The sequence below is a fragment of the Amblyomma americanum genome, chromosome 1, assembly GCF_052857255.1.
Source record: "Amblyomma americanum isolate KBUSLIRL-KWMA chromosome 1, ASM5285725v1, whole genome shotgun sequence".
Classification (NCBI taxonomy): Eukaryota; Metazoa; Arthropoda; class Arachnida; order Ixodida; family Ixodidae; genus Amblyomma; species Amblyomma americanum.
In genome coordinates, this window is record NC_135497.1 from 6,036,487 (window position 1) to 6,061,088 (window position 24,602).

The 24,602-nt window shown below is 46.4% G+C and overlaps 3 protein-coding genes across 6 annotated transcripts in view; 1 reads left to right on the forward strand and 2 right to left on the reverse strand.

Annotated features, from left to right (window-relative positions):
* LOC144109540 (uncharacterized) overlaps positions 1–16,425 on the reverse strand; it is a 30,592-nt gene extending 14,167 nt beyond the window's left edge. The window contains exons 1-2 of one of the 3 annotated variants that reach the window (XR_013309617.1): positions 16,214–16,425; positions 4,423–4,587 (exon numbers count right to left, since the gene is read on the reverse strand). Coding sequence is in view for 2 of the 3 variants with exons in the window: in XM_077642375.1 (XP_077498501.1) it covers positions 4,423–4,575 (153 nt within the window). In the remaining variant the exon portion in view is untranslated. The other 2 variants (XM_077642375.1, XM_077642368.1) reach the window with 2 other exon arrangements.
* A 136-nt stretch (positions 16,426–16,561) lies between these two features.
* On the forward strand, positions 16,562–17,455 carry BORCS7 (BLOC-1 related complex subunit 7). 2 transcript variants are annotated; one of them, XM_077642351.1, is made up of 5 exons: positions 16,562–16,911; positions 16,967–17,029; positions 17,087–17,130; positions 17,187–17,207; positions 17,267–17,455. In XM_077642351.1, the coding sequence occupies exons 1-5, from the start codon at positions 16,780–16,782 to the stop codon at positions 17,316–17,318; spliced, it is 312 nt and encodes a 103-aa protein (XP_077498477.1). In that variant the 5' UTR covers positions 16,562–16,779; the 3' UTR covers positions 17,319–17,455. The 2 variants fall into 2 exon arrangements, with proteins under 2 accessions (XP_077498477.1, XP_077498484.1); XM_077642358.1 differs by lacking the exon at positions 17,187–17,207.
* Positions 17,339–24,602, reverse strand: part of LOC144109514 (vesicular integral-membrane protein VIP36) — a 49,308-nt gene continuing 42,044 nt past the window's right edge. Inside the window, exons 7-9 of the mRNA XM_077642341.1 lie at positions 22,935–22,987; positions 22,794–22,860; positions 17,339–17,774 (exon numbers count right to left, since the gene is read on the reverse strand). Of these exons, the coding sequence (XP_077498467.1) occupies positions 17,626–17,774; positions 22,794–22,860; positions 22,935–22,987 (269 nt within the window). The 3' untranslated portion in view covers positions 17,339–17,625. The remainder of the gene's footprint in view (positions 17,775–22,793; positions 22,861–22,934; positions 22,988–24,602) is intronic.

Consider the following 24,602-nt stretch of genomic DNA (forward strand, 5'->3'; position numbering starts at 1 on the left):
TCTTGGGACGCGTTCCATTTCTCGGCGAAGCAGTCTCATAAGACTGCTTCGCCGAAGTCCACATCGATGCAGGCTAACTTGCTGTCTAAAGATGGCGGAGCTGATGTACGCGGATGAGCGAGTCGTGCTCTTGCGGGCGTAAAAATGTGTCATTCCATTATGTTATTTGGTACGCAAACTAGTGGCTAATTAATCTTCGTGGACGTGCGATTCCTAGCAGTGAATCACGCAGGAGAAAATCGTGCAGTTGAGAGCTTTGCTACAGCAGCGGACGCTGTAGGTCTGCTTGCGTGAATTAGCACCTTGATTTTAGAGAATACTCGTCGCTGTCGTTGGTTTCCTCGACGGGCGTTAAGACGGCTGGCGTGACGGTTAACAAATGTGTTCTCCTGTTGCTGTATTAGTTGCATCAACTATTTCGCGTGCATTCATTTTTATCTCTACACTCTCAGAACAAATACACCGGCATGTTGCGAATTGATTTTAGTCTTTGCAGGATTAAAGATCGCTGCTGTATCTAGGTGTCTCGCTGTCTCCGGGTGCCACGTACGGCAGGCAGCAGGTTTAATGTCACGTATGTGTTTTCCTGTTGCAGTGTATATTAGCCGTATCGCATTTCGCGCATATTGATTACAGTCTTTCGTATTCTTTTTTATGTTTACAGGACCGTCTGGACGAGCACGTTCGAGGAGCATGTACAGTTTAGCATCAATAATAAAAGAATAATCGCATATCTCTTTAGCGTCGTCTTCGGAGTGCGGCCCCGTCTGCTACAAGTAGACTGACCGATAGGCACATCCACCAGTCCGGTTTACGCGCAAAGTCATTGCAGAATAAATGTGTAAACTTGTTGAAAACACGTTTTTAATTATCGTTATTGCTCAGTTTGTGAAAAATAGTAGTACAACTGTTCATAAGCTTTAGTTACATTATTATGCCGCGAGGCGGCGTGAGCAGTAGACAACTTCCAATACATGGACATGTATCACCGCGCTTTACCCCCCTGGGAACTTGTCTACTGCTCACGCCTTGTAACTAAAGCTTATGAACAGTTGTACTACTATTTTTCACAAACTGAGCAATAACGGTAATTAAAAACGTGTTTTCAACAGTTTGCACATTTCTTCTGCAATGACTTTGCGCGTAAACCGGACTGGTGGTTGTGCCTATCGGTCAGTCTACCTACCTTGATACTTGTAGCAGACGGGGCCGCTCTCCGAAGACGTCGCTAAAGAGATATGCGATTATTCTTTTATTATTGATGCTAAACTGTACATGCTCCTCGAACGTGCTCGTCCAGACGGTCCTGTAAACATAAGAAAGAATACAAAAGACTGTAATCAATATGCGCGAAATGCGATACGGCTAATATACACTGCAACAGGAAAACACATAAGTGACATTAAACCTGCTGTCTGCCGTACGTGGCACTCGGAGACAGCGAGAGACCTAAATACAGCAGCGATCTTTAATCCTGCAAAGACTAAAATCAATTCGCAACATGCCGGTGTATTTGTTCTGAGAGTGTAGAGATAAAAAGGAATGCACGCGGAAGAGTTGATGCACCTAATACAGCAACAGAAGAACACATTTGTTAACCGTCACGGCAGCCGTCTTAACGCCCGTCAAGGAAACCAACGACAGCGACGAGTATTCTCTAAAATCAAGGTGCTAATTCACGTAAGCAGACCTACAGCGTCCGCTGCTGTAGCAAAGCTCTCAACTGCACGATTTTCTCCTGCGTGATTCACTGCTAGGAATCGCACGTCCACGAAGATTAATTAGCCACTAGTTTGCATACCAAATAACATAATGGAATGACTCACATTTTTCCTTTCCTATACTCCGTGTACAGTCCGACGCCCGCAAGAGCACGACTCGCTCATCCGCGTACTAGTATCAGCTCCGCCATCTTTTAAGCCTGCATGGATGTGGACTTCGGCGAAGCAAACGCGGCTGCCGCAGCCGGAATCGAACCCGCGCCCTCGGGGTCAGTAGCCGAGGGCACTAATCATTGAGTCGTCGCGGCGGGGAGGCAGCTCAAAACATTGCATGAATTCGTGTCATCATTTTCTGCGGAGGAGTCACATTGCGACTGAAGGCTGTTTTCGACTTGTGAACAGTGATCCAGTCACTGTTGACTGCGTTAATTTAAGCGGCACTTTCTTTTTTTCACCACAGCTAACTTGGTCACTGCATGCAAAGCAGGAGCTTCGCATAAAGGACGGCCGCTGCACTTGTAAACCGGGCATTTCAGCGCAATGCAAGCATGCCGACGCGGTGTGTTTTTACATCAACCGCTACGAGAAAACTTCCTGCACCAGCCAGCCTCAACAGTGGGGCAAACCGAGCATGAAACCCCAGAGGCCACGGAACCAAGACTTGATGGCATTCTTTCCCAGTGAGTCTCAGCGCAATTGCATTTTGTCTAAGGTTATTTCCTGCACTTTCAGTTGTGTGCGCATGCTTCTCTTAGTATATGAAGCAAACAGAAACGTTAAAGCCTTGCAATTATTTAGCATCTTGCCGCGCTGGATGTCCAAACAGCTTTCATTTATACTAAAATTAAGTTGCCCTTCTCTGTTCAGAACGTGTTTAACCACGTTGTCTATATCCCTTTTTGCATAACAGGTCAAGAGAGCAATTCGACCAACACACAGCCTGCATCTCCGTCCATTCTATTCAACTACCCAGACGTACTGAGTTCGATGAAGGAAATTTTGGAGATGGGACAAATGAATGCGGAAAGCTTGGTGTACCAGGACGTGCTTAACAAAATTGTCGATCAAGCATCGAAGGTGGCAGATGAAGAAATTTTGGAAGACCTGCTGAAATTAACGGCACGGCGGCCTGTGTGCCACTGCCTGAAAGTTGTCGACAACAGTTTAACAAAAAAAAAACAATCATGTGCAGGGACCTTGCAATAGAGATGAATAGCTTAGAGGCTGCTAGGTACCAAACCGATGTGGTCCTCTCTTGCAGTCCCTGTAAACTGTCTGTCCTAACACAAGGCCAAGCAAAGTGTCCACGGTAAGTTATAATGGTAGTGAACGCAATCTTTCAGCTGATCCCAAATCATTCGTTTAAAACGTGCAGGTGGCTTCAGGAACTCAGATATCAGATTAGCAGCGCCAAAGCACATTGTGTACACACCAAAAGTGGTGAAGATGGCTACCAGAAAGCTGCTGAACAACTAAGGACTGCACGCTCATTCAAGAACGCTGCTATGTGTTACGGTAAGATCTAACTTCTATCTTGCACACCATGATGCAAAGCTCATGACAATGGCATGCTCTCAGGTCAAATATGAGATGTGTTGAAGGCAGAGTTGAAGCACAAATGAGGTTCATTGAAATCAAGTGATTGACATATGGATGAATTAAATGGAAAACTTGAACATTCAACAAGTATCAATGCGGAAGCCAGAGCGCGAGAGGTGCTGGAGCGGCGGCTTGAGACGCATATTTCAGGTGCGATTTTGTTTGTTTGCTTTTCTAATGCGCATAATATGTGCTTCTGCCTTGCGAAGAACCTATTATTTCACAAAATCATTTTTAATTCCTTGCCTTTCCCGACAGGGTTGGTAGTGCTGCCTAAGCAGTCATGGCTGTGTTGTAGCCCTGATGGACTTGTGAAGCTTGAGAATGACAGTACTCGTGAATATAAAGTGCCCATTTAAATATAAAAATACGCCATTCATCAACTATGATGAAAGGTCTATAAAACTGCCCTACCTGGAATTCCGAAGCGACCAAATTGAGCTTAGATCTAGCCACCAATACTACACCCAAATCCAGGTACAACTGTATGTTTTGAACTTAAATAAGGCACTGCTCTATGTTTTCACTCCTCAGCAATCTGTGATTGTAGCAGTAAAGAGGGATGAAGCATTTTTGACTGAGCTCATACCGAAGATGGAATACTTTTATTTCAAATTTCTCATCCCAAACCTTATATACATTTTAGCATAATTTATTTTGTTTCCACTCACATGCAAAGAGGGCTCTTGTAAGTCGGCGCTCAGTGCGCCAACAAATCAAGCTTTCTATTTTCAGTGCAATATTTTTACTCCATCTTCTAGTCCTTAAACTTTGTAACTGCATTCTTACACAGCACAAGTGATCATGGCAGTTTTACATTTAAATATTTTTGGGAGTATTTATGTGTGTGTAGTGAAATGCTGAACAGCGACAATAACTTATCTGAGTGACTTGGTTTTATAACCAGTGATACTAATTGTACTCATGTTTTCAGAAATAAAAGTTTACGTTTTGCAGCTCTATTGGGTACACCATATCATTTCACCATATCATTTCACCATATTTCACCCAGGTGCCTTATCTGTGGGAACGACCACGTGACAGGCACCCGGGACTGTAAGCAGCCCCTCAAAACAGCAGAGGAGCTGCGAGGAAGACCAACCCAGAAAGGCCAGCGACGCAGTCGGAGCCGAGCACGGAGGCCACGTTGGTTCAGGGAGGAAGACTCGGACCAGGGCCAGGGCAGCAACGGCAGCAGACACAAATCACGGAGCTGGAGCCGTAACCGGGGCAGCAGCCAGAGTCGAGGCGCCATCAGGGACGAATCCTACCCTCCCTTGGCGAAGCAGGCCGGCGGTCCGGGCCAGCAGCAGGGGCAGCAGCAACAACCGCAGAAGAAGAGCAGTGGAGCCAAGGTGAGCTGGGGAGCGGGCCCTCCCAAATCGCTAGTCCCGCACTCGGGGCAAAACAACAAAAATCACAACAACAACATGCAGGCAAACTATGATAGAATCATAGAAGAAAACAAAGTGTTAAAACGAGAGTTAGAACTCAGCCGTGAGGAGACGCGCCAGCTTAGGAAAAGAATTGACGACCCAATCGGGGAGCTGCAATGGCAAAGGCAGGCAGGGTGTTCGCCTATCAGGTTTCCACCGCCGCCAACCGAGCAGCCCGCACAACAGCAACATTCAGAAGAGCAGAGCTTTAAAGATGAAGTACGCAACTTCATGGCAGCCATACAAACTCAAATGCAGCAGATGCAGCAGAAGGCAGCACTGCAAGATCAGGCCTTCAGAAACTACGTGAAGAGCCAAAACACCCAGAAAACCATTAATGATGCCAGAGATAGGCTATATAACGAAAGATTTGGACAAGAAACCCAAGGGACAAACGCTAGTAACTCAGCAACATGGCAGGACAAAACCAATTAGAGATTTGGCAATGGAACTGCAAGGGCTTCAGGTGCAAGCAAGGACTCCTGCAGCAGTTCATTTACACCAAAAACATACCACCAGATATAATCGTGCTTCAAGAAACTAATTGCACACCCACGTTGCGGGGCTATAAGTGCCAGGAGAGCGGACGAACCGCAACCCTCGTAAGCAACAAAATTGTAGCCATAGCCCATGACGTGATCGAGGATACACAGATTGAACACGTAATGACAGAAGTTATACCTAAAAAGAAAAGAAACGCTAGGAGTACCTTCATAGTAAACCTATATAGTCCCCCAAGGCAGAAGAAAGCGGACTTTATAAAGCTCTTCGCCGGGGCGAGCAGGCTTGCCGGGCAGAACGCCCTAGTTATAGCGGGAGACTTTAACGCTAAGAGCCTGAGCTGGGGCTACCCCAAAGATGAAAAGAAGGGTCGTAATATCTGCGTAGCTGCAGAAAGCATCAGATGCGAGCTCCTCACAGACGAAAATCAACCAACTAGGCAGGGTAACAGTGTCAGCCCAGACATGTGTCCCGACCTAACCTTTGTCAAAGGAGCAAAACAAGCGGAATGGGAGAATCTGCTAGAAAACCTTGGCAGCGACCATCACATCATAAGAATAAGCACCGCAGCAGATAACGTCAAGAGAAAAATTGGCATGGCCCGCCTCACGGACTGGGACGCCTTTAGGCACCACTGCCGGCAACTAGAGGGCAACATCACCTCGATAGGAGAGTGGTGCCAACAACTTGACCAAACACAGAAAATGTATACCAAGGAGGTAGATCGTACAGAAGAAGCACCAGAGGTGGACAAGCGGCTACTCAGGCTATGGGAGGCAAGACGCGGTCTTACTAAGACGTGGAAGAAACAGAAATTTAATAGGAAGCTAAAGAAAAAGATAGCTAAGGTAACATCCCAAGCAGAAGAGTATGCAACACACTTAGCCAGGCAAGGGTGGCAACAGTTCAGCACTTCGCTGAATGGAACACTCAGCACGGCTAAAACGTGGCGGATTCTAAAGGCTCTAATGGATCTTAATAGGGTAGAACGTTGGGCCAGTTGGTGTAGCGACATAATTAAAAACTTTGCGCAGAATAACACAGGACGGGAGGGAGAAACACGCACACACACACATGAGCGCAAACTTGCAACTGTATTTTCAGAAAAGGTACACCGCCTTAAGAAGCAGAGAGGGCGCAAGCGTACAAAATTCAGAACATCACGTGTGGGAACAAAAGAGCACGCTCATAGATACAGTAAAAATTGCATCATGAATAGGCACATGCAGAATCTTATCAGAACTAATCGGATTTGAACAACAAAAGCAGGCTATCCATTGCGGAGAAAGGCGAGTTCTTTTTTGAGAAGGGCCACCGAAGCCTTACTCACGCAGCCTTCCGTGGTGCTAATTTTAAGGGCCCCTACAATTTCCCGGGCCATCCTATCGGAAACTCGCCCGATAACAACAGTGGAACGGAGGAAAGGACGGCACTGCTGTTTCTTCTTCTTATTCCTGTTAGTATAGTGTTCGCATTTGAGGCAATGCAAAGACAGGTTCGAGCCGCCACTTGCGCCCAGAGAATTGGCATGCTCTCTGAGCCTGTCATTGAGACAGCGCCCTGTCTGGCCTATGTACACAGACCCACAGCTGAGCGGAATTTTATACACCACACCAACAGTACAAGGCACAAACTGCGTTTGGTGTTTGATTACACATTTGTTCTTTGCCCTTTTGCTTTGGCACCTGCTGGTCATGGCGCACAGGCGGGACAATTTTAAGGGGGCTGTAAAAACGACATCAACTCTGAACTTATTAGCCATCCTCTTGACATTGTGCGATAGCTTGTGAACATAAGGAATGACTTGAAAAGGTCTTTTTCTCTTGCCAGCGTGGGGTGAGGAACATCGACGGGCATCTCAAGCTTACTAAATTGTTTGAGCATCGACTCCACCACAGAACCTATTACCGGTCTCGGGAATCCGGCGTGCTCCAAACGTTCGACCTGGTGGTCAAAACTGGATTCGACCCTATGCGTGCATGACTTTGAAAGGGCTGATCTAAGACAAGCAGACACAATGCCACGTTTAGCGAGCTTAGAATGAGATGAGTCATATGGCAACAATGCTTTCTTTGAACGCGGCATATAAGCCCAACAAAGGTGTTTGTCAATACTGAAAAATAATTTTAGATCTAAAAATTGCAGACAGTTGGCCTGTGGTAGTTCAAGGGTAAAATTCAGAGTCTTGGAGCAAGCAAAAAGCTTCCCCAAGACTGAGTCAGCAGCCGTAGAAACGTCATTGTTCATATCTAGTTGTAGGAGGACTAGAAAATCGTCAACATACCTAAAAATACCAACAATGCTTTGGATGTCAAGATCAGCCTTCAAGTCTCGATCAAATTTAGCTAAAAATATCTCGCATAAAACTGGCGCGACACAAGAGCCAGTACATATCCTGCGTTTTTGAACATAGTGCCCATTCTCAAACCTGACTACCATCGAATTCAAGTACACGCTCAATAACTCCAAAAAGCCACCCAGTGAAACACCACATAAGTTTTGAAAAGCCACTGCGCCAGTTTCTTCTATGCACTCACGGACGGCCAAGAAAAGTTCCTAGTGCGGCATCGTATAAAACAATTCCTCAATGTCCACCGAAAACCCACAGTTATATCTTGCAGCGTCCTCTCGAAGTTGATTTACCAGGGTATCGGAACTGTCAAGCTTAAAAGGATCATCAATCACAAGCGTGCTCAGGTGACTCTGAAGATATTTGCTAACTAGTGCCTGCCAGCAGTCTCTCTCTGTGATAATGGCCCTGAAAGGGTTCTGGGGTTTCTGTGTTTTCACTGTGAAAAATACATTCAGCGTATCTGACTTGCATTCCTTCACGGCTTTCATCAGCTTCTCAATGTTCAGATCACGCAGCAACGCCACAGCCCTAGCCTTTAACTTCTGCGGTTTCTGCTTACACATTCTTCAGCACCGCCGTCAAGGCCTTTTCACCGAACATCTGACAAGGCATAACGGTGAAGGCTCCCTCTTTATCAGCTTGCAACAAGGCCAAGTCTGACCCACTGAAGAAATCAGCAACGTTACGCAGAATTGCCTTCACGGTTTGCTTTGCGGAATAGCTGCTGCACACAGCATGAACACCTTCAGCTAGGCAACACGCCCGTTCTTCTTCATCTGGAGCCTTCTCGGCTATTCTGCGCACAGAAGCAAGGACGTCGTGTTTCTCAAGTCGAGTCTCAACCGCAAACTTCGGCCCGCGCTCCAAGACCTTGGCTATTTTTGGTGGAACAGAGGCACCTCCGAGAAGCACGAGAGGAACCATACCTTTCTTGTTCTTTGCAGTCTTGGGAAGGCTTTGAAGAAGGTGGCACCGCAAATACTCTGTGCCAGCCTGTACAGATCTTCGATAGCCCTGCAAGAACTTCAATCCAGAAGAACCAAACCCTCCAACATTGCAGCAGCTCAGTCGAAGCCAGTCGTTGAGCAGACGAACTTGGCGCCAGCATTCTGATTTGAGAATCTTAGCAATTCTTTTCCAGTGTCCAATGGACGGTCCATTCTCATCAAAGAGTATTGCAATCTCTGGAGGGCACAAGCCCTTCCGCAGCGAAAAGGCATAGGACCTTGCTCGGCAATTAGCAACAATTAAAAGACTGCAACAGCGCGCGCACTGTTCCAAAGGCGGAGAATTACATAGAAAAGGGCCCAATGGAGAAGAAATGAAGCTTAATAGGGTAGAACGTTGGGCCAGTTGGTGTAACGACATAATTAAAAACTTTGCGCAGAATAACACAGGACGGGAGGGAGAAACACGCACACACACACACACATGAGCACAAACTTGCAACTGTATTTTCAGAAAAGATACACCGCCTTAAGAAGCAGAGAGGGCGCAAGCGTACAAAATTCAGAACATCACGTGTGGGAACAAAAGAGCACGCTCATAGATACAATAAAAATTGCATCAAGAATAGGCACATGCAGAATCTTATCAGAACTAATTGGATTTGAACAACAAAAGCAGGCTATCCATTGCTGAGAAAGGCGAGTTCTTTTTTGAGAAGGGCCACCGAAGCCTTACTCACGCAGCCTTCCGTGGTGCTAATTTTAAGGGCCCCTACAATTTCCCGGGCCATCCTATCGGAAGCTCTCCCGATAACAACAGTGGAACGGAGGAAAGGACGGCACTGCTGTTTCTTCTTCTTATTCCTGTTAGTATAGTGTTCGCATTTGAGGCAATGCAAAGACAGGTTCGAGCCGCCACTTGCGCCCAGAGAATTGGCATGCTCTCTGAGCCTGTCATTGAGACAGCGCCCTGTCTGGCCTATGTACACAGACCCACAGCTGAGCGGAATCTTATACACCACACCAACAGTACAAGGCACAAACTGCGTTTGGTGTTTGATTACACATTTGTTCTTTGCCCTTTTGCTTTGGCACCTGCTGGTCATGGCGCACAGGCGGGACAATTTCAAGGGGGCTGTAAAAACGACATCAACTCCGAACTTATTAGCCACCCTCTTGACATTGTGCGATAGCTTGACATTGTGCGATTCTCTGGGCGCAAGTGGCGGCTCGAACCTGTCTTTGCATTGCCTCAAATGCGAACACTATACTAACAGGAATAAGAAGAAGAAACAGCAGTGCCGTCCTTTCCTCCGTTCCACTGTTGTTATCGGGAGAGCTTCCGATAGGATGGCCCGGAAAATTGTAGGGGCCCTTAAAATTAGCACCACGGAAGGCTGCGTGAGTAAGGCTTCGGTGGCCCTTCTCAAAAAAGAACTCGCCTTTCTCAGCAATGGATAGCCTGCTTTTGTTGTTCAAATCCAATTAGTTCTGATAAGATTCTGCATGTGCCTATTCTTGATGCAATTTTTATTGTATCTATGAGCGTGCTCTTTTGTTCCCACACGTGATGTTCTGAATTTTGTACGCTTGCGCCCTCTCTGCTTCTTAAGGCGGTGTATCTTTTCTGAAAATACAGTTGCAAGTTTGCGCTCATGTGTGTGTGTGTGCGTGTTTCTCCCTCCCGTCCTGTGTTATTCTGCGCAAAGTTTTTAATTATGTCTCTAATGAATCATACCAAGACTAAAGCAGGGAGCGGAAAAGCCATATAGAGACTAGTGCACCAATATCAAGGAACAGACGAGCAGCTCCTCGATGAAGTGAGAACCAAATGCTACGGCACAGATGAGCCCAAGGGCTACGAAGGAAACTACCTTGGAGAAGAAAATCCAGATATGGACAAGCCCATCACCAGAGAGGAAGTGACCGCGGCAATGAGAGCCATTACGAAAAACACAGTGGCAGGAGCAGATAGAATTAGAAACTCTCTCATAAGAAATTTAAGCGACGAAGTGGTGGACCAGTTGACGGCCTACCTAAACAGACTATGGGAAGAAGGAAAGATGCCAGCTGAGTGGAAGCATGCCGTAGTAGTCATGATCCCCAAACCAGGCAAGAAGCTGCAGATTGAGAACCTCAGACCAATCTCCCTCACTTCTTGCCTGGGAAAACTGTACGAGAGAATCGTCACGAAACGCATCCAGCAACACCTAGAAAACAAGAGGCTCTACCCAGACACCATGTTCGGCTTCAGGGCAAACCTCTCGACGCAGGACGTACTTCTGCAGCTTAAAGAAGAAGTCCTGGAGACAATGCCCAAACAAGGGGAGAACGTAGTCATAGCACTCGACATAAAAGGTGCCTTTGACAATGTCGGCCACGCCGCTATGATGGAGGGGCTAAACAACGTCAACTGCGGGAGAAGAATCCATGACTATGTCAAAGACTTCTTGCCCAACAAAATGGCCACGGTGGGACTATGGGAGCTGAGGAGTGACGTCTTCGCCACCCCAAGCAAAGGAACACCCCAAGGCTCGGTCATTTCGCCCATACTCTTTAATGTGGCGATGATCGGCCTAGCGAGAAGACTCAGCAGAATCCAGGGCATCCAGCACGCGATGTACACAGACGACATCACGGTCTGGGTGAACCATGGATCCCTGGGGGAAAAGCAAGAACTGCTACCACGAGCAGCAACATGCGTTGAAAGATACGTGAAGAAAAGAGGACTGGCCTGCTCTACAGAAAAGTCCGAACTATTGAGGGTAGGAAGACATCCCACCGACGCGCCGCTCGAAGTGAAACTAGAGGGGCAAAACATCCCGGAGAAAAACATGATAAGAGTCCTAGGGATGTGGCTGCAAGCAAGCAGAAAATGCAGCCACACACTCTGCATGCTCGGCAAGTCAGCCGAACAGGTAGGCAGAATGATAACCAGAATCTTCAACCGAAGACATGGAATGAAAGAAGAAGACACGCTAAAACTAGTACGAAGCCTCATAGTCAGTAGGGTCATCTACTCGCTGCCATACCACCCCATGATCAAAAGCGAAACGGAACAGGCAGAGACAATCCTAAGGAAGGCATACAAGACGGCACTCCACCTACCAAGAAACACATCGAATGAGAAGCTGCTGCAGCTAGGAATCAGCAACACCTTTGTGGAGCTGGCAGAAGCACAGCACGAAGCACAGCTGCAACGACTCAGAAACACGGCTGCAGGAAGAGCGCTCCTGACAAGGTTGGGTCGCGACCCAAGGGGGCATCTCGACCGATCCGCCGATATACCCGATGAGATCCGTAAAACCCTGCAGGTCAATCTAATCACCTGCGCAACTACACATAGCGTCAGGATAGCGGAAGCGGAGGAGGTCGCTGTTGCGCTGGTAGCGGCTGAGGGCTATCGAAAACACGAATCATTGGTCATCCTAATGGACTCAAAAGGGACATGCAGAAACTATACGAAAGGTAGAATCTGCAGGGCTGCCTTAGCTATCCTCCGCGAAGCAGTACACCTCAGAAAAACTGCAACCCACAAATTAATCTGGATTCCGGCACGCACGGGGATAGAAGGAAACGAAAGGGCAGACAGCTTGGCTCGAGAGATCACGTACCGAGCCGAGCGGCCATACGCCTTGGGACAGCACTTCACCGTGGAAATCGGATTTTCAGAATACCTAAACTATCAAAGAGGCGGGAGAATTAGATACTCCCCGCCACATAAGGGCCTAACACAACAAGAAGCAGCTAGTTGGTGGAGGCTGCAAACGGGAACATTCTTTAACCTACATATACTTAGCAAGATGTATCCTACACAGTATAGGAACACATGCCCGTGGTGCGGGGCAACCCCCATGCTTTACCATATAACCTGGGAGTGTAAGCGAAACTTTACGTTCCACCAACACAAAACCCCGAGTGCGGAGCAGTAGGGGAGCCGGCTCACCAGCTGCGAGCTCGCCGCCCAAAGGGCAATGGTGCAGCACGCAAGCGAAGCAGCGCGACTCAGTGGAGCCCTGGACTAGGAGCCCAACCCTGCTTTGAAGGTCAAGAGTCTGCAGCGATGCAGACGAAGACCGAACTCTAAACACTTAACGGACCAAATAAAGTTTTTCTCTCTCTCTCTCTCTCACCATACTTAAGACCAAACAAAGCCTTTCTTCCAGATTTGTAAATGCGTTATGTCACAGAAACAATGCTGCTTACACAAAATGAGTATAATGCACATAAGAAATGTAATTAATGCAATTATATGCAACAACTAAAAGCAGCAGGCAACGAATACAACAACCTAAAATGTGAACATAAAATACCACAAGGGTAGTGCCACTACAAAAACATCCCATCAGGTATCATTGCGAAAAATCTTCTGTCACTGGCATGGCACATGTGAAAGAGAACAACAGTCAGAAAAAAAATATGCTAACAACGCAGAGCTTAGCATTGCAATAGTGGCACAGTGCATTCATTCATTATCGTTGCATACACAACAGTGCACTTGCTGGTTGTGCCAAAGGTACAAAGAAGAGGTGCCAGTGCATGACACAAATGCGTGAAATGCATAAATGAGTAAAACACATAAGGAATCTAAGAAATCCAATTATTTGCAAATAATTAAAAATGGCAGTAGAATAACAAATACAACAACTAATATGTGAACCCAAGAAAGTCTTTTTCACTATCCACTGGCCTTTTCAAAGTGCTTTAGGCTAGTATGCAAGTCATTTGAATTCTTGTATTTAAGCACAGTGCATAAGCTTTTGAAAAAAATTGCCAGGTTCGAAGTCAATACGACAGTGAAGGTCTGCTCATTTGTTATTAATTCAAGGCTGAGCCACCTGCTTTAAAACAATGAAGAACTGCTGAAGATCTTCGACACTAAGGTGAAAAAGGCAAAAGCCTGGAGCCTTTTGAAGGAGGCTGGATTTATTAAAGCACTGAGCCAGAAAATACCATAAAATATTATGCAAGCGCAAAGCATTCAAATATCGTGTCAGTACACAAAGCAACTGGAACAACTTATCAGCATGAAACCAGTGATTTCCTTCCCAACTATATCAGGTAAGTGGACATGCATTTAGCGATATAGTAATGATGCCTTCAACACATATCAAAACTTAGAGAAGTAAAACTGAATTCAGGTCTTGAGTGTGAACTAAGTGTGCCCATCATGTCGCTTGCACAGCGTGAGTGGGGAGGGTTAAGGAGCAAACACAAGTAATTACTAACACCCCACATGAGATGAAGAGAAAATGGGCATGGGCAGCAAGGCATTGATTAGGAAAGGGGCTAATTTATGGTCTCTAAGGGTAACAGGCTGGATTCCAAGAGAAGGTAACCATAGCAAGTGCAACACATCCAGGTTGGGATATGACATCAGGAAGCTTGTGGGGTTAAGGCAGCCGCAGTTGGCATAAGTGGAGGGACACGGGAGAGGCCTTCATCCTGCAGTTGGCATATTGGACCGATGATGATAGTTGCAGTGAACACACCAGCCTTATTTCTTGATGATTGGTAGCTGCATATTAACAAGAGCAGCACACACAGAAACTACGTTGTTCATGTGAAGCATCAACTTGAGAGGAATTTTGTTGCTCAGAATGCGGTAGATTTTTAGTCTCTGAATAACCCTTTCAACATGAACGCGAACGGGTGCGATTTCGTAAGTTTTTTCCATGGCTTCCCGAGACAGTTGACCACCTCCTACATTAAAAGGAGGCATAAGTAAGACCGCAGCTTTCCCCACAACAGTAGTTCTTATGCTAGGAAACCCTTTGTCACTAAGGGCTAAATCACCTGGCTTCAGGAGTTCCAAGAACCCAGAATCTTTTGAGTTATAAAAGAATCTGTCTGACGCCCACCACACACATTAGACGCAAATGCAATCATTCTATTTGGTATGAGCCCAAGAAGAAATTTTATAGTGTGGCCGCTCTTGTAAACAAAATAAAATAAGAAAAAAAACAATAAAAGCCGCACCAACAGCTTGAGGTTCACTGGTCATTGACCAAGGTCAACAAAATAATGACGTTTAGGGAGCGCTACGACTCCCTTGTTCACAATGAGCAACCAGCTGGACGTCCCGGGCTTTTTGTAGAGGGTACTATCGTTCTGAGGCATTTCGCGTAGATATAGGGTGCAATGTGCCGTCATTCGTATTTATTGTGTTGGGCGTTGTCTGGATGATTTTAATGACTCGAGATTTCGGCGGGCTGATACATTCTTTTCCGTTGTCACTATATCTGCTTCATCCCAGTTAATTTCATGACCAGTCTCTTGCGCATGATTCGCGATTGCGTTCGTTGTCACTTTTCCTTGGAGAGTAACGTCGGGTGTGCTCCAAACATAGAGCTACGCTCTAAACGTGCATTCCACGTTCCACGGCAGCAGCTAGGCAGCGCTGCACAAACTTCAGTTTCGGTTGTCTTTTTTTTGCCTACCACGGCTTGTTTGCACTAAAGAAAACTGCGATTTAAAATAAAATAAAAATAAAATACAAATCGTTCGTTGAGCGGGAATCCAACCATAGTCTTCCGCGTGTGAAGCGAGTTCACTAACCACTACGCTACGCAGCGCGCGGGCTGCTGACGAACAGGGATGCTGACGAAATCGGCACTAGAAACATACCGGACATTTAAACAGGGAATTGTCAAAGAAAATATCTATGATAATTGTAGGGGAAGTTCTTTGTTGTTTGAGGCCAGGACTGGAGTTTTGCGGACTAAGACGTATAGAGTCAGGTACCAGGAGATAGACACTTTGTGCATTGCGTGCGGAGAGTAGGAGGAAACAGCTGAACACTTGATACTTTTCTGTAAAGGGCTTCACCCTACAGTGGAAGGCAGCGGGGCTGACTTACCCAAGGCATTGGGGTTTAGGGATAGTGAAGGGAAAGTGGATTTTAAGAGGTTAGAAGTAACCAAGCGAAGGTTATCTGATTGGTGGCTAAAAGCAAGACAGGAGTAAAATTTCACAAGACATGGCTAGGTGGCTTGAGCCACCGCCCGATGTAAAGGGTTCAGCCGTGTCCATCCATCCATCCATCCTCTGTTTCATACATAGCTGTCTACACAGCCAAAGGTACGGAAGTAGTCCGTCAAAAAAAAAACTAACAAAATGTGTCACTCCGCCTCGCGTCGTGGCTGAGTGGTACGAAGCGCGGGCATGTTTGTTCATTTTGTGAGGGGGCCCAGGTTCGATCCTCAGCGTAGGTTTGTTCTTTTTTTTATCTTTTTTCGGCGAATCTCTAGATAGAAAGTCTAAATGCAAGCCATATATAAGTGGCCTTTTTTGTTATCAAAATGAAATGACTTCTTTAATAAGAAGCGTGCTGTTAACTTTTTCCGCAGGGAAACGAAAGTGAAGTGAGAGTTGGCAACGGACGTGCTGAGAGGCGCTGTTTTTCGGTGTTCACGGATTTTTTCGCATGCTGCACACAATGAATCATTAATTGTGGGGTGATAGAATTCAGTGTGGCTTCAATTATTTTACTCCGCCAGAAAGACCTTCTTTCTTAAACCTCACAACTGTCCGAGGGCTCACTACCACAATTGCGAGAACGTCACGCACAGTCTTCTCGGGGTGGAGCTTCCTTATGCTTGCGTAGACATTAACTATCACCGCCTTGCAGTCTTTAGAAAACTTTGGAGACTTCACCTTGGAAAAGAGGCGAACAGGAGATGTTTTCGAAGTCGAAGCGGCGGAAGAAAACAAGCGAGCAAGTGACAGCGACGCCATTTTCACAAACAGACCTGCCGGCTCAGCTGCGAAAACCTGATACAGCCGGCGCCTGATAAAACGAAAAATCTGCGTCACTCGGTTCTGGAAAACATAAAAGAAAAATCAATCTATTTGCAAAATAAAACACTTCCATCGGTCTACTATAATATCAACTACTGTTCACTTTGCTTGTCAATTCATTTCTATTTTTATTTTTGACGCACTATATTATGATGCGGACGAGGATCGCAAACAGGCACCGTAGCATTGGCTGCGTAGACAGCTAAGTATGAAACGGAGTGGGTAACGTTCGCAGCGATCCTAGCGGAAATTACCCTTTTTTTTTTTGCCTCACTTTTCGGCTTTCGTTAGGCACACGACAGTCTAGTTCACTCTACCCGCGCCCTCCCGTTCGCGCAGTACTCTAGTCCGGGACGACTGGAAAACTGAATGTGCCCATTGCCTGCCATCCATGAAACGCAGATAGCACCGCAGACAGCAAGATGAGTTCTGTGTCGAGCGCTCGGAGCCTGTTTGTGGAGTCCAAAGAACGGCTATGTGACCGCATACAAGTAAATGTGAACAGCGTTGGATCGCTGGCAAGACAGATTGTCAAAGGATCCAGAACCAGCGAGGTAAGATGCCATTTCTTCGGAAGTGGCAGAAATAAGCTTGGTTCGTTTCTTATAGACGCTCATGCATACTGCCAGAAACTTTGCGCTCCAGGAGCACGCTTTGCACAACTCCGATGTGGTAAGCCGAGCCTCTAGCCCACTTTGCATGGCAGTTACGTATTTTCTCTTTTTCAAGAACCTCTGCAAGATGCAGATCCTCGTCACAAACCTGCAGCTGCAGTGAGTACTGTTTGCATTGTTTCTCGTGCCACCTTCCTAACCAGTTGTCGTTGCAGGGCGGATGCGATTCAGAAATGGTACGTCCACGTCAGTCGGTTGCGCGTATGCAATGTTGAGCCGCATTTGGTTGTTCCAGTGCCCAACATATTGAAGCGGTTAAGGAACAGCTCCACCGGATGCAGTGCTGATGGAAGAAATACAGAGCCGATGACAAGTTGCAAATTTTATTTTCTTTACCGAAACCAAACCATCATGCCCACAACAGTGAATGCCCTGGGAGCAGCAAGTCACAGTGGCTATGTGTAAATAAAGTGTTGGGTACCAATGCGTTCTGTCAATCACAGCCAGTTCATGTGGAGCAGCACCAACAAAGCTTTCACTTGTCATGCCTCGGTCGCACTGATGAATGCTGGCAAAGCTGCGACATGAAAAATGTGTGGTAAGGCTGCTTCTGATGTCCCTCCCCCCTAAATGAATGAATTATTGGCAGCAGTTTCAGTAGAACCTCTTTCTGGAAGTTTCTTGTTGTTTCTGGAACAACACAAGGCCAACCACGATACACAAGGCAATCCCAAGAATGGCACAAAGTACGATGAGGAGGAACTTGGTTCCAGACATGGCAGGCGGCGGGTCGTCCACGTGATCTGCATGCAGCAACAGTACGAGCTGTGAACACAGTGGTCAGCTAATGCACGCACACCCTGCATGTCTGAGATGAGATGGATGACAGTGCGTGCACTATTTCTTATGCAGGAAAGACATTTCCAAGCACTTTTTCAACTACGTCACAGATGACATCAGCAAACGGATTACATGTACAGAAGGTGATGTACTATAACACAGTCAAAAGGCACTCTGGTATAAAAAAAGAGGCACCACTTCTTTAAGATGTCAGCTGATGGGACACTTCATGACGGCAGGCACACGGCTGCTGAGGCTGTATTTCAATGGAGGTGAAAATACCCTCCCTCATAGCCCATGTTGTGTTGTAAAACAAGCTCAAGTGCCACTGAAGACAGTCCAGCTGTTCTCCAAAGCCATGGTGTGGATACAAGACTGCTGGTGCACTGTTTTTTGCCCTTTCACTTTCAGACATTGCTTTCAGTTATCTTTTGTTCAGTGTCATGTTGCCTTCTGTGCTGATGCGATATGTGGGGCCTGGAAGTGTCTTTTCTGCATAAAAGCAGTAGTGCGTACACTGTTGTTTACTACAGAAATATTCACCATGTCTATCTTGGAACAGGGTGTGAAAGCACACTAAATGCATGCGAATTGAGTGCCCTGTCGGACTGACTCCCAGCACAACATTACCTGCACCACACAGATAGGCAAACTTTTAGTCCCCATGACTCCTGCGGTGTCACTTGGACATGGGGAAGAAAAGTGTAGCTGACTAGCCTATGGCAGCAAGGCAAATATGGTCATAATTTGAGAAGCCCTCCCCGCATTTCATTTAGATAATACAAGCCACTAGACAATAAGAAACTACAGCTGGCCAAGTTTTTAATGTTACCACACAAACATAAAACTGGTCTTGCAGCATCATGCAACTAAGTGGAATGAAACAGGCTACAAATGGCACACATATTGTGGACACACGCATTCTGGTCAGTTTTGCCACTTCACTCCCTCATGGGATACACTGGCATGATACGTCAAAAAATTGGCTGGGTGTACTACTGGGGACAAAAGTTTCCGGGACTCGAGTTCTAGGAGAGACGTTTATTGCAGCTCCACCTCGCTACCCAGTCACCTCATATTGTGAAGAGAGGAAGGAGCATTTAGGCTTTAATGCCTTCATACAATATCAGGCGACTGGGTATAGCGAGGTAGAGCTACAGTAAACAATTTTCTTAGAACTCTCATCTCGGAAACTTTTGTCCCCAGTAGTACATACAGAGAGGTGAAATGGCAGAACATGCAAAGCACGCGAAGTGCACTTGATGTGCAATTTACAAGCACATTATAGTTAGAAAAATTAAGGACATGCTTTGCAACACACCCTTGCTTTCAGCCCCCATTCATTCACGTTCCTGAAGCAGCAGTATCGAGGCTACTCGTGAGCTGAATGAGGAGTTTGCCAAACTTACTTTTAAGCAAGTGCCATTGAAAATTCCCAAATGACAACTTCATGGTGGTTCTCTGACAGGAGTACAGTCTCCTTTCAATAAACACTACGGACAGTGGTTTGTTTTATTATGCCCAGACATCTCTCAATGAGAGGCGCCTTTCAACGTGTTGCCCATCAAAATTGTGAAAACAAATGGGCACACACCAAGGCAACAATTTTGCCAATTTCTGGAACGAACACCTGAAGAGCTCCTGCTCACAAAGAATGCAAATTCTGCAATCATTTCTGCATACATTTTCAAGTTCCAGTTTACACAAGCTGTGCAACACACACAATTCAATGCATGCTAAACAAGACTGCATAAGGAACAGACTTCTGCTTGTTGCTAGTGGTTGATTTTTTATGGTGCCAGTGATGCATGCATTAAATACATGTCAAATATCTTGCATTTCTGTGCACCCTTTTAGCAGGTTTTACCCGACCACTGCACTGTTTCTTGTGTGGTGCCACATGTCTATTCACACTGGATATGCCTGTGTGCAGATAATGAATTCAGGGCTGTGCTCTATCACACTGAGCAACAACTCATGCTATGACCGCACAGAAAATGCAGGCATTCATGCTACCATCTTTTTGCAATGGTTGGCACACAGGCAGCACTTGCACTAGCTGGCATTCTATTTCGGAAATTGCGTGGCTGTACTTAGAACAAGCAGTGTAAAGTGAACAGAATGCCACTGGTGCACCTCTTTATGTGATAGGCTTCTCCCACACAGCCGTAATCCTGCTTCCGTTCAGTATCTCAAATGCTTGAAATGCCAGCTGACAGGCAGGCCTTGACCAGGTAGATGTCCGGTTCTGGCTGACAGCTTATGTTCCCTGTCATCAGTCCTCCTGGTTTGGTTTATGGAGTTTTAACTTCCCAAAGCGAGTCGGGCTATGAGGGACGCTGCAGTGGACGGCTCAGGATAATTTTGACCCCCTAGGGTTCCGTAATGCACACCGACATCGCACAGTTCACAAGCCTCTAGACCCATCAGTCCTCCTGCATGTCGGCAACAATGTGTGTGGTTTCAAGCACTTGCACAGAAACCAACAAACGGTTGTGCAGAAACTATTTGATAAAAGAAAGGTATGTCAACTGTGCTTTACGCTATGCACCTCACTGCTGGCACACTATGAAGACATTTGGCTTGTTTTGCATTGGCTGCCCACTCACACACGGGCAACATTGTGCTACTTGGCCCCCTCATCCCACCAGTTCAATTCACATGCTGTACATTAACTAAGAAGCATATACATCTTATGAAAGGAGCACATATTTGCAAATCCTTCAGTTGTACACATTCATCCCGAGAACATGCTGTCCTCTGCTGCACGATCACTCCAAGTCATGGTGAATTTCATCAGGCCCAACTGCTTGCCTAGATCCAAAGGCATTAGACCTACCAAACACAGACAACAATGAGTATCTGAGACTGCCACTAAGCATTCTGTCGACAGCTGTGCGTGCAAAATTGCAGGCATTCTTCAAAACCTCCATGAACTGCATGCAACAGGAACAGCCATGGTCTTGGAAGAGGGCAAGTGCTGACACAACTGTGGTCTCACCGACCACTTGCATCATCAGTGCTGACGGCAGAATTGGTGCAACAGAAATTTAAGTGTAACCTCGTTATGGTGAACTGGTAAAAAATCACAAAATAGTTCCATACAGCCAAAATTCGTAATATAAAATTTTGCTGAAAAACTTCAAGCTGCAGAAGTGAAATTTAGCCAGCGGAAGATTGCCAAATGGGAGAGCTGATGGTGTTGACTTCACACACGGAACAGACAAGGACGAAAGACACAAAACGACCGGGATGTTTTCTGTCTTTCATCCTTGCCTGTTTCGCGCTGTGAAGTCAACGTGGACCTGCTCAAACGAGAATTCCGATCCAACTGGGACTCTGGAAGAGACCTTTTTCACAGTTTAGCACCGTTTCGAAGCTGCAAAAAAATACCAAGCGGCAAATGCCAGTTAAGCTGTCTTCTCTACATAGCACTGCAGAACACGGCAGGTCAAACGACAACTCGAATGGCTTCCTTACATTACAGTGGTGTCACCTAAAACAGCCGTATCCTACCGATACTCTCCTAAGGGGCAGAAACATGGAGGCTAACGAAAAGGGTCCAGCTTAACCCTTTGATACGCTATGTACACAACTGTGTACAAACCAAACCTGCAGCTTTTTTTGAGAGTGATTGCACCTAGCAGTGATTTCTTTATTTCAGATAAAATTTTTCATCTTTCGTGTGGTAAAGAGGTGGTTTTTTATGCTATAATAGGGAATGCAGTAAATAAAATTTCACGAAACAGTGAGCATGGTAGCACGTCATCCGCCATTTTTGTGGAGACATATTTTGCCGCCAATAGTAACATTTTTTTTTTTCACAATTTCAAGCATAATGTGCACATTTGAAATAGAAATTATTGCCACGATCCTTCGGGCGTTTACTTGATAGGTCACAGCATTTCGATGTCACCATTTTCATCAATTATGACACTTAGTATGAAATTTTGCACATCCCTGCAGTAAAATAACTACTAGTATTTAGCGCTGGAAAACTAACAATTGGTCTTTTTTAATGCCTGAATATACTATTCAGGCAGGTAAATGTTTCTTTTCAACTAAACAAAAAAATGGCGTTTCGAAGGGTTAAGTTAAGGACAATGCAGCGAGCTATGGAAAGAAAAATAGCTGTAACGTTAAGAGACCGGAAGCGGGCAGAGCGGGTGAGGGAATAAACGCAGGTTAAAGACTTCTTAGTCGAAATCAAGAGGAAGAAATGGGCTCGGGCAGGGCAAGTAATGCGAAGGCAAGACAACCGCTGGTCCTTAAGGGTAACGGATTGGATTCCAAGAGAAGGCAAGTGTAGCAGGGAGTGGCAGAAGGTTTGGTGGGCAGATAAGATTAAGAAGTTTGCTGGGATATGGTGGCCGCAGCTGGCAAAGGACGCAGTTAATTGGAGAGGCATGGGAGGCGCCTTTGCCCTTCAGTGGGCATGGTCAGGCTGATGAAAACGATGATGATGACACATAAAAAAACGATGCCAGGACAAAAGCTATCGCCATTTTCACCAGCTCCACTCCCGTGCAGAGTGTTGACCGCCTTGCTACCCTTTTGTGGCACTGCTGGCAAATGAGAGATAAAGAGTGAACTATGGCGTGAACGCTTGCTGCACCACCACCAGTCACCCGTACATAGTAGTAGTGCTAAATAACAGGGACAAAGTGTTATTTAGTGCTACTGCTATGTCCTTTCTATATAAACACCAACTAGCCCAGCAGGTGGCAAAGCCTGTCATCCAAGCAGGCACAGCTTGGCACTCGCCAGTTCGATACACATCCATTTTATGAATTGTCTATAACAAGGTTTGACTGATTACAGGACAAGCAGCAAGAGTAACAGTGTAGTAACACAAGAGCAGCACTGCCGTCATTTGTGTCCACATGTGCAGCACAAGAAGCTATAGCTGCTGGCACCTGGTTACATGTTGCCATGGCCACAATACTCAAAACAAGGTTGAACCAATGACGTGTGCACCATACCTCTTGGTGGTGCAAAAAATGATGCGGCAGGAACAATCTTGGACCGGTCTTGAGTGTCGCCTTGCTTCTGCAAAAAACAAAGACCACAGTGCATCAGCTTGCACAGAAGCGAAGTGGTCGAGGGTGGGAAAAGCTACGCACCTCGCCTGGGCCATCAATCTCGTACAGCTTCATGGAAATGATGTCATGGTTATCTGCAAATTCCACAGCAGAGAAACTTTATAGCCAACTGGCTGCACCCCACTGCGATGACAATAAATACAGGAGCAACTTTGCATTATTACAATATATTTGTGCAGTCGTGCTATGACACTCACATCCTGCAACTGCTGAATGGCAAAGAAAACTAGCCGGAACATAAGCTCTACCATAAGGGTATGACGTGATAGCATTGATGGGTCAATGCCCATATATGCTGAACTGGTCATTTTCGGCGTTACATTCGTAGATACCTACTGGCGCAGTGATGCAGCGGTTAAAGGGACACTGAGGAGAAATTGAAGTTGGCTTGTATCGATAGAATACCAGCTCCTGATCACAAAACCGCCGCTATTACTGAAAACAAAGCTCTTGTAAGGTAGAAAATAGCAAGAACCAAAATACAGGTATCGCCACCACAGGCCGATCTCGCAAGTACAAGTGTGGTGATGCCATAGGACAAGAGACGCCACTTTGGAGGAATTTTCCATCCTACTTGGTTTCGCGAATCTCTGAGGCTGACAAAGGCAGGTTGCGCAGATCAATATTGAAGTAAGTTTTGTTTTAAAACCAATAGTGCACTTTTATCACACAAGGAAGGCAGGCAAAAGGCAACCTGAATGTTGGAAGCAAAGAAAACGGATGCTTGGCGGCGCCACAGGCGGCCAGGAGAGTTTCGATTTGTTATGGCGCTTCGCGCCTATGAGCTTTGCGTGCCCCGCGGTTTTGTTTTTGACGCGCTTCGATTTACAAGCGCCGAACAGCACAGGAACTCCAAGTGCCGCTTCAAGTGCTAGTTAACCTTTGAAGGAGCCTGTTAAGGCTTGTCAGATGATCGCCACGGTCGATGAAAAGCTATGATGGCACGATGGTCGGTGATCGTACAAGGCAGCACTTGTGTATTCACACGCTTGCCCGGCGAAACATTCCCGGCTGTGCCAGTCAACTTCAAACTACTTAACGGAAATCGTTTATTAGGGACGGGAGACAAGGTACAAGGCAGTTCAGAAAAATTGCTGATGGCCTAGCTCTGTTAGGCCAGGATATACGTAGCGAAAGCGCGGAGATTTCTGCATCAGAAGAGTGCATTCACTAGATGCGCCTTTATTGACGGCTGTAACTTGAGCCGTCGTGGCGGAGCAGTAGCGTTTCCGCCTCAAACGCCGAAGGCCCTGGTTCGATTCAGAATCTCGGCACCGGACTTCTTTTCTTTTATTTAGTGAGTGGGCGGGGGGTTTTAGTGGCTCCCATGGATGCCGCCGCTGAATACGTTGGTTAGCGGTTAAGCGCAGGCTCTGTTAAGGCGCGTTTATGCTGCGGCGTGGAGCGCGCGCTCGCCCTGCACGGCGAAGTCATGTCGGTCAAAGCGAGACCCTCTATACTCCAACTGCGCTTGACCACTGACGCGTTCGGCGGCTTCGGCGCACTCTGACCGCATTGGCGGGGAGATTGGAGCATGTATCTATTTCGCGCCGAGTGCGCCAGCCGCCGCCGGCCCGGCCAGACTGATTTGGCTCCGCGGCGAGGTGCGCGTTATATTCAATAGCTGCGGCAGTTCGGCGGAGCTGTTCTTTTCGAGTTCGGCTACCTTAATCCATTCACAGTACATAT

Coding starts and splice junctions, on each gene's coding strand:
- BORCS7 (XM_077642351.1), top strand. CDS start 16,780: ATGAGTTCTGTGTCGAGCGCTCGGAGCCTGTTTGTGGAGTCCAAAGAA. Junction 17,131..17,186: donor GTCACAAACCTGCAGCTGCA/GTGAGTACTGTT, acceptor TTGTCGTTGCAG/GGCGGATGCGATTCAGAAAT. Junction 17,208..17,266: donor GCGGATGCGATTCAGAAATG/GTACGTCCACGT, acceptor TGGTTGTTCCAG/TGCCCAACATATTGAAGCGG.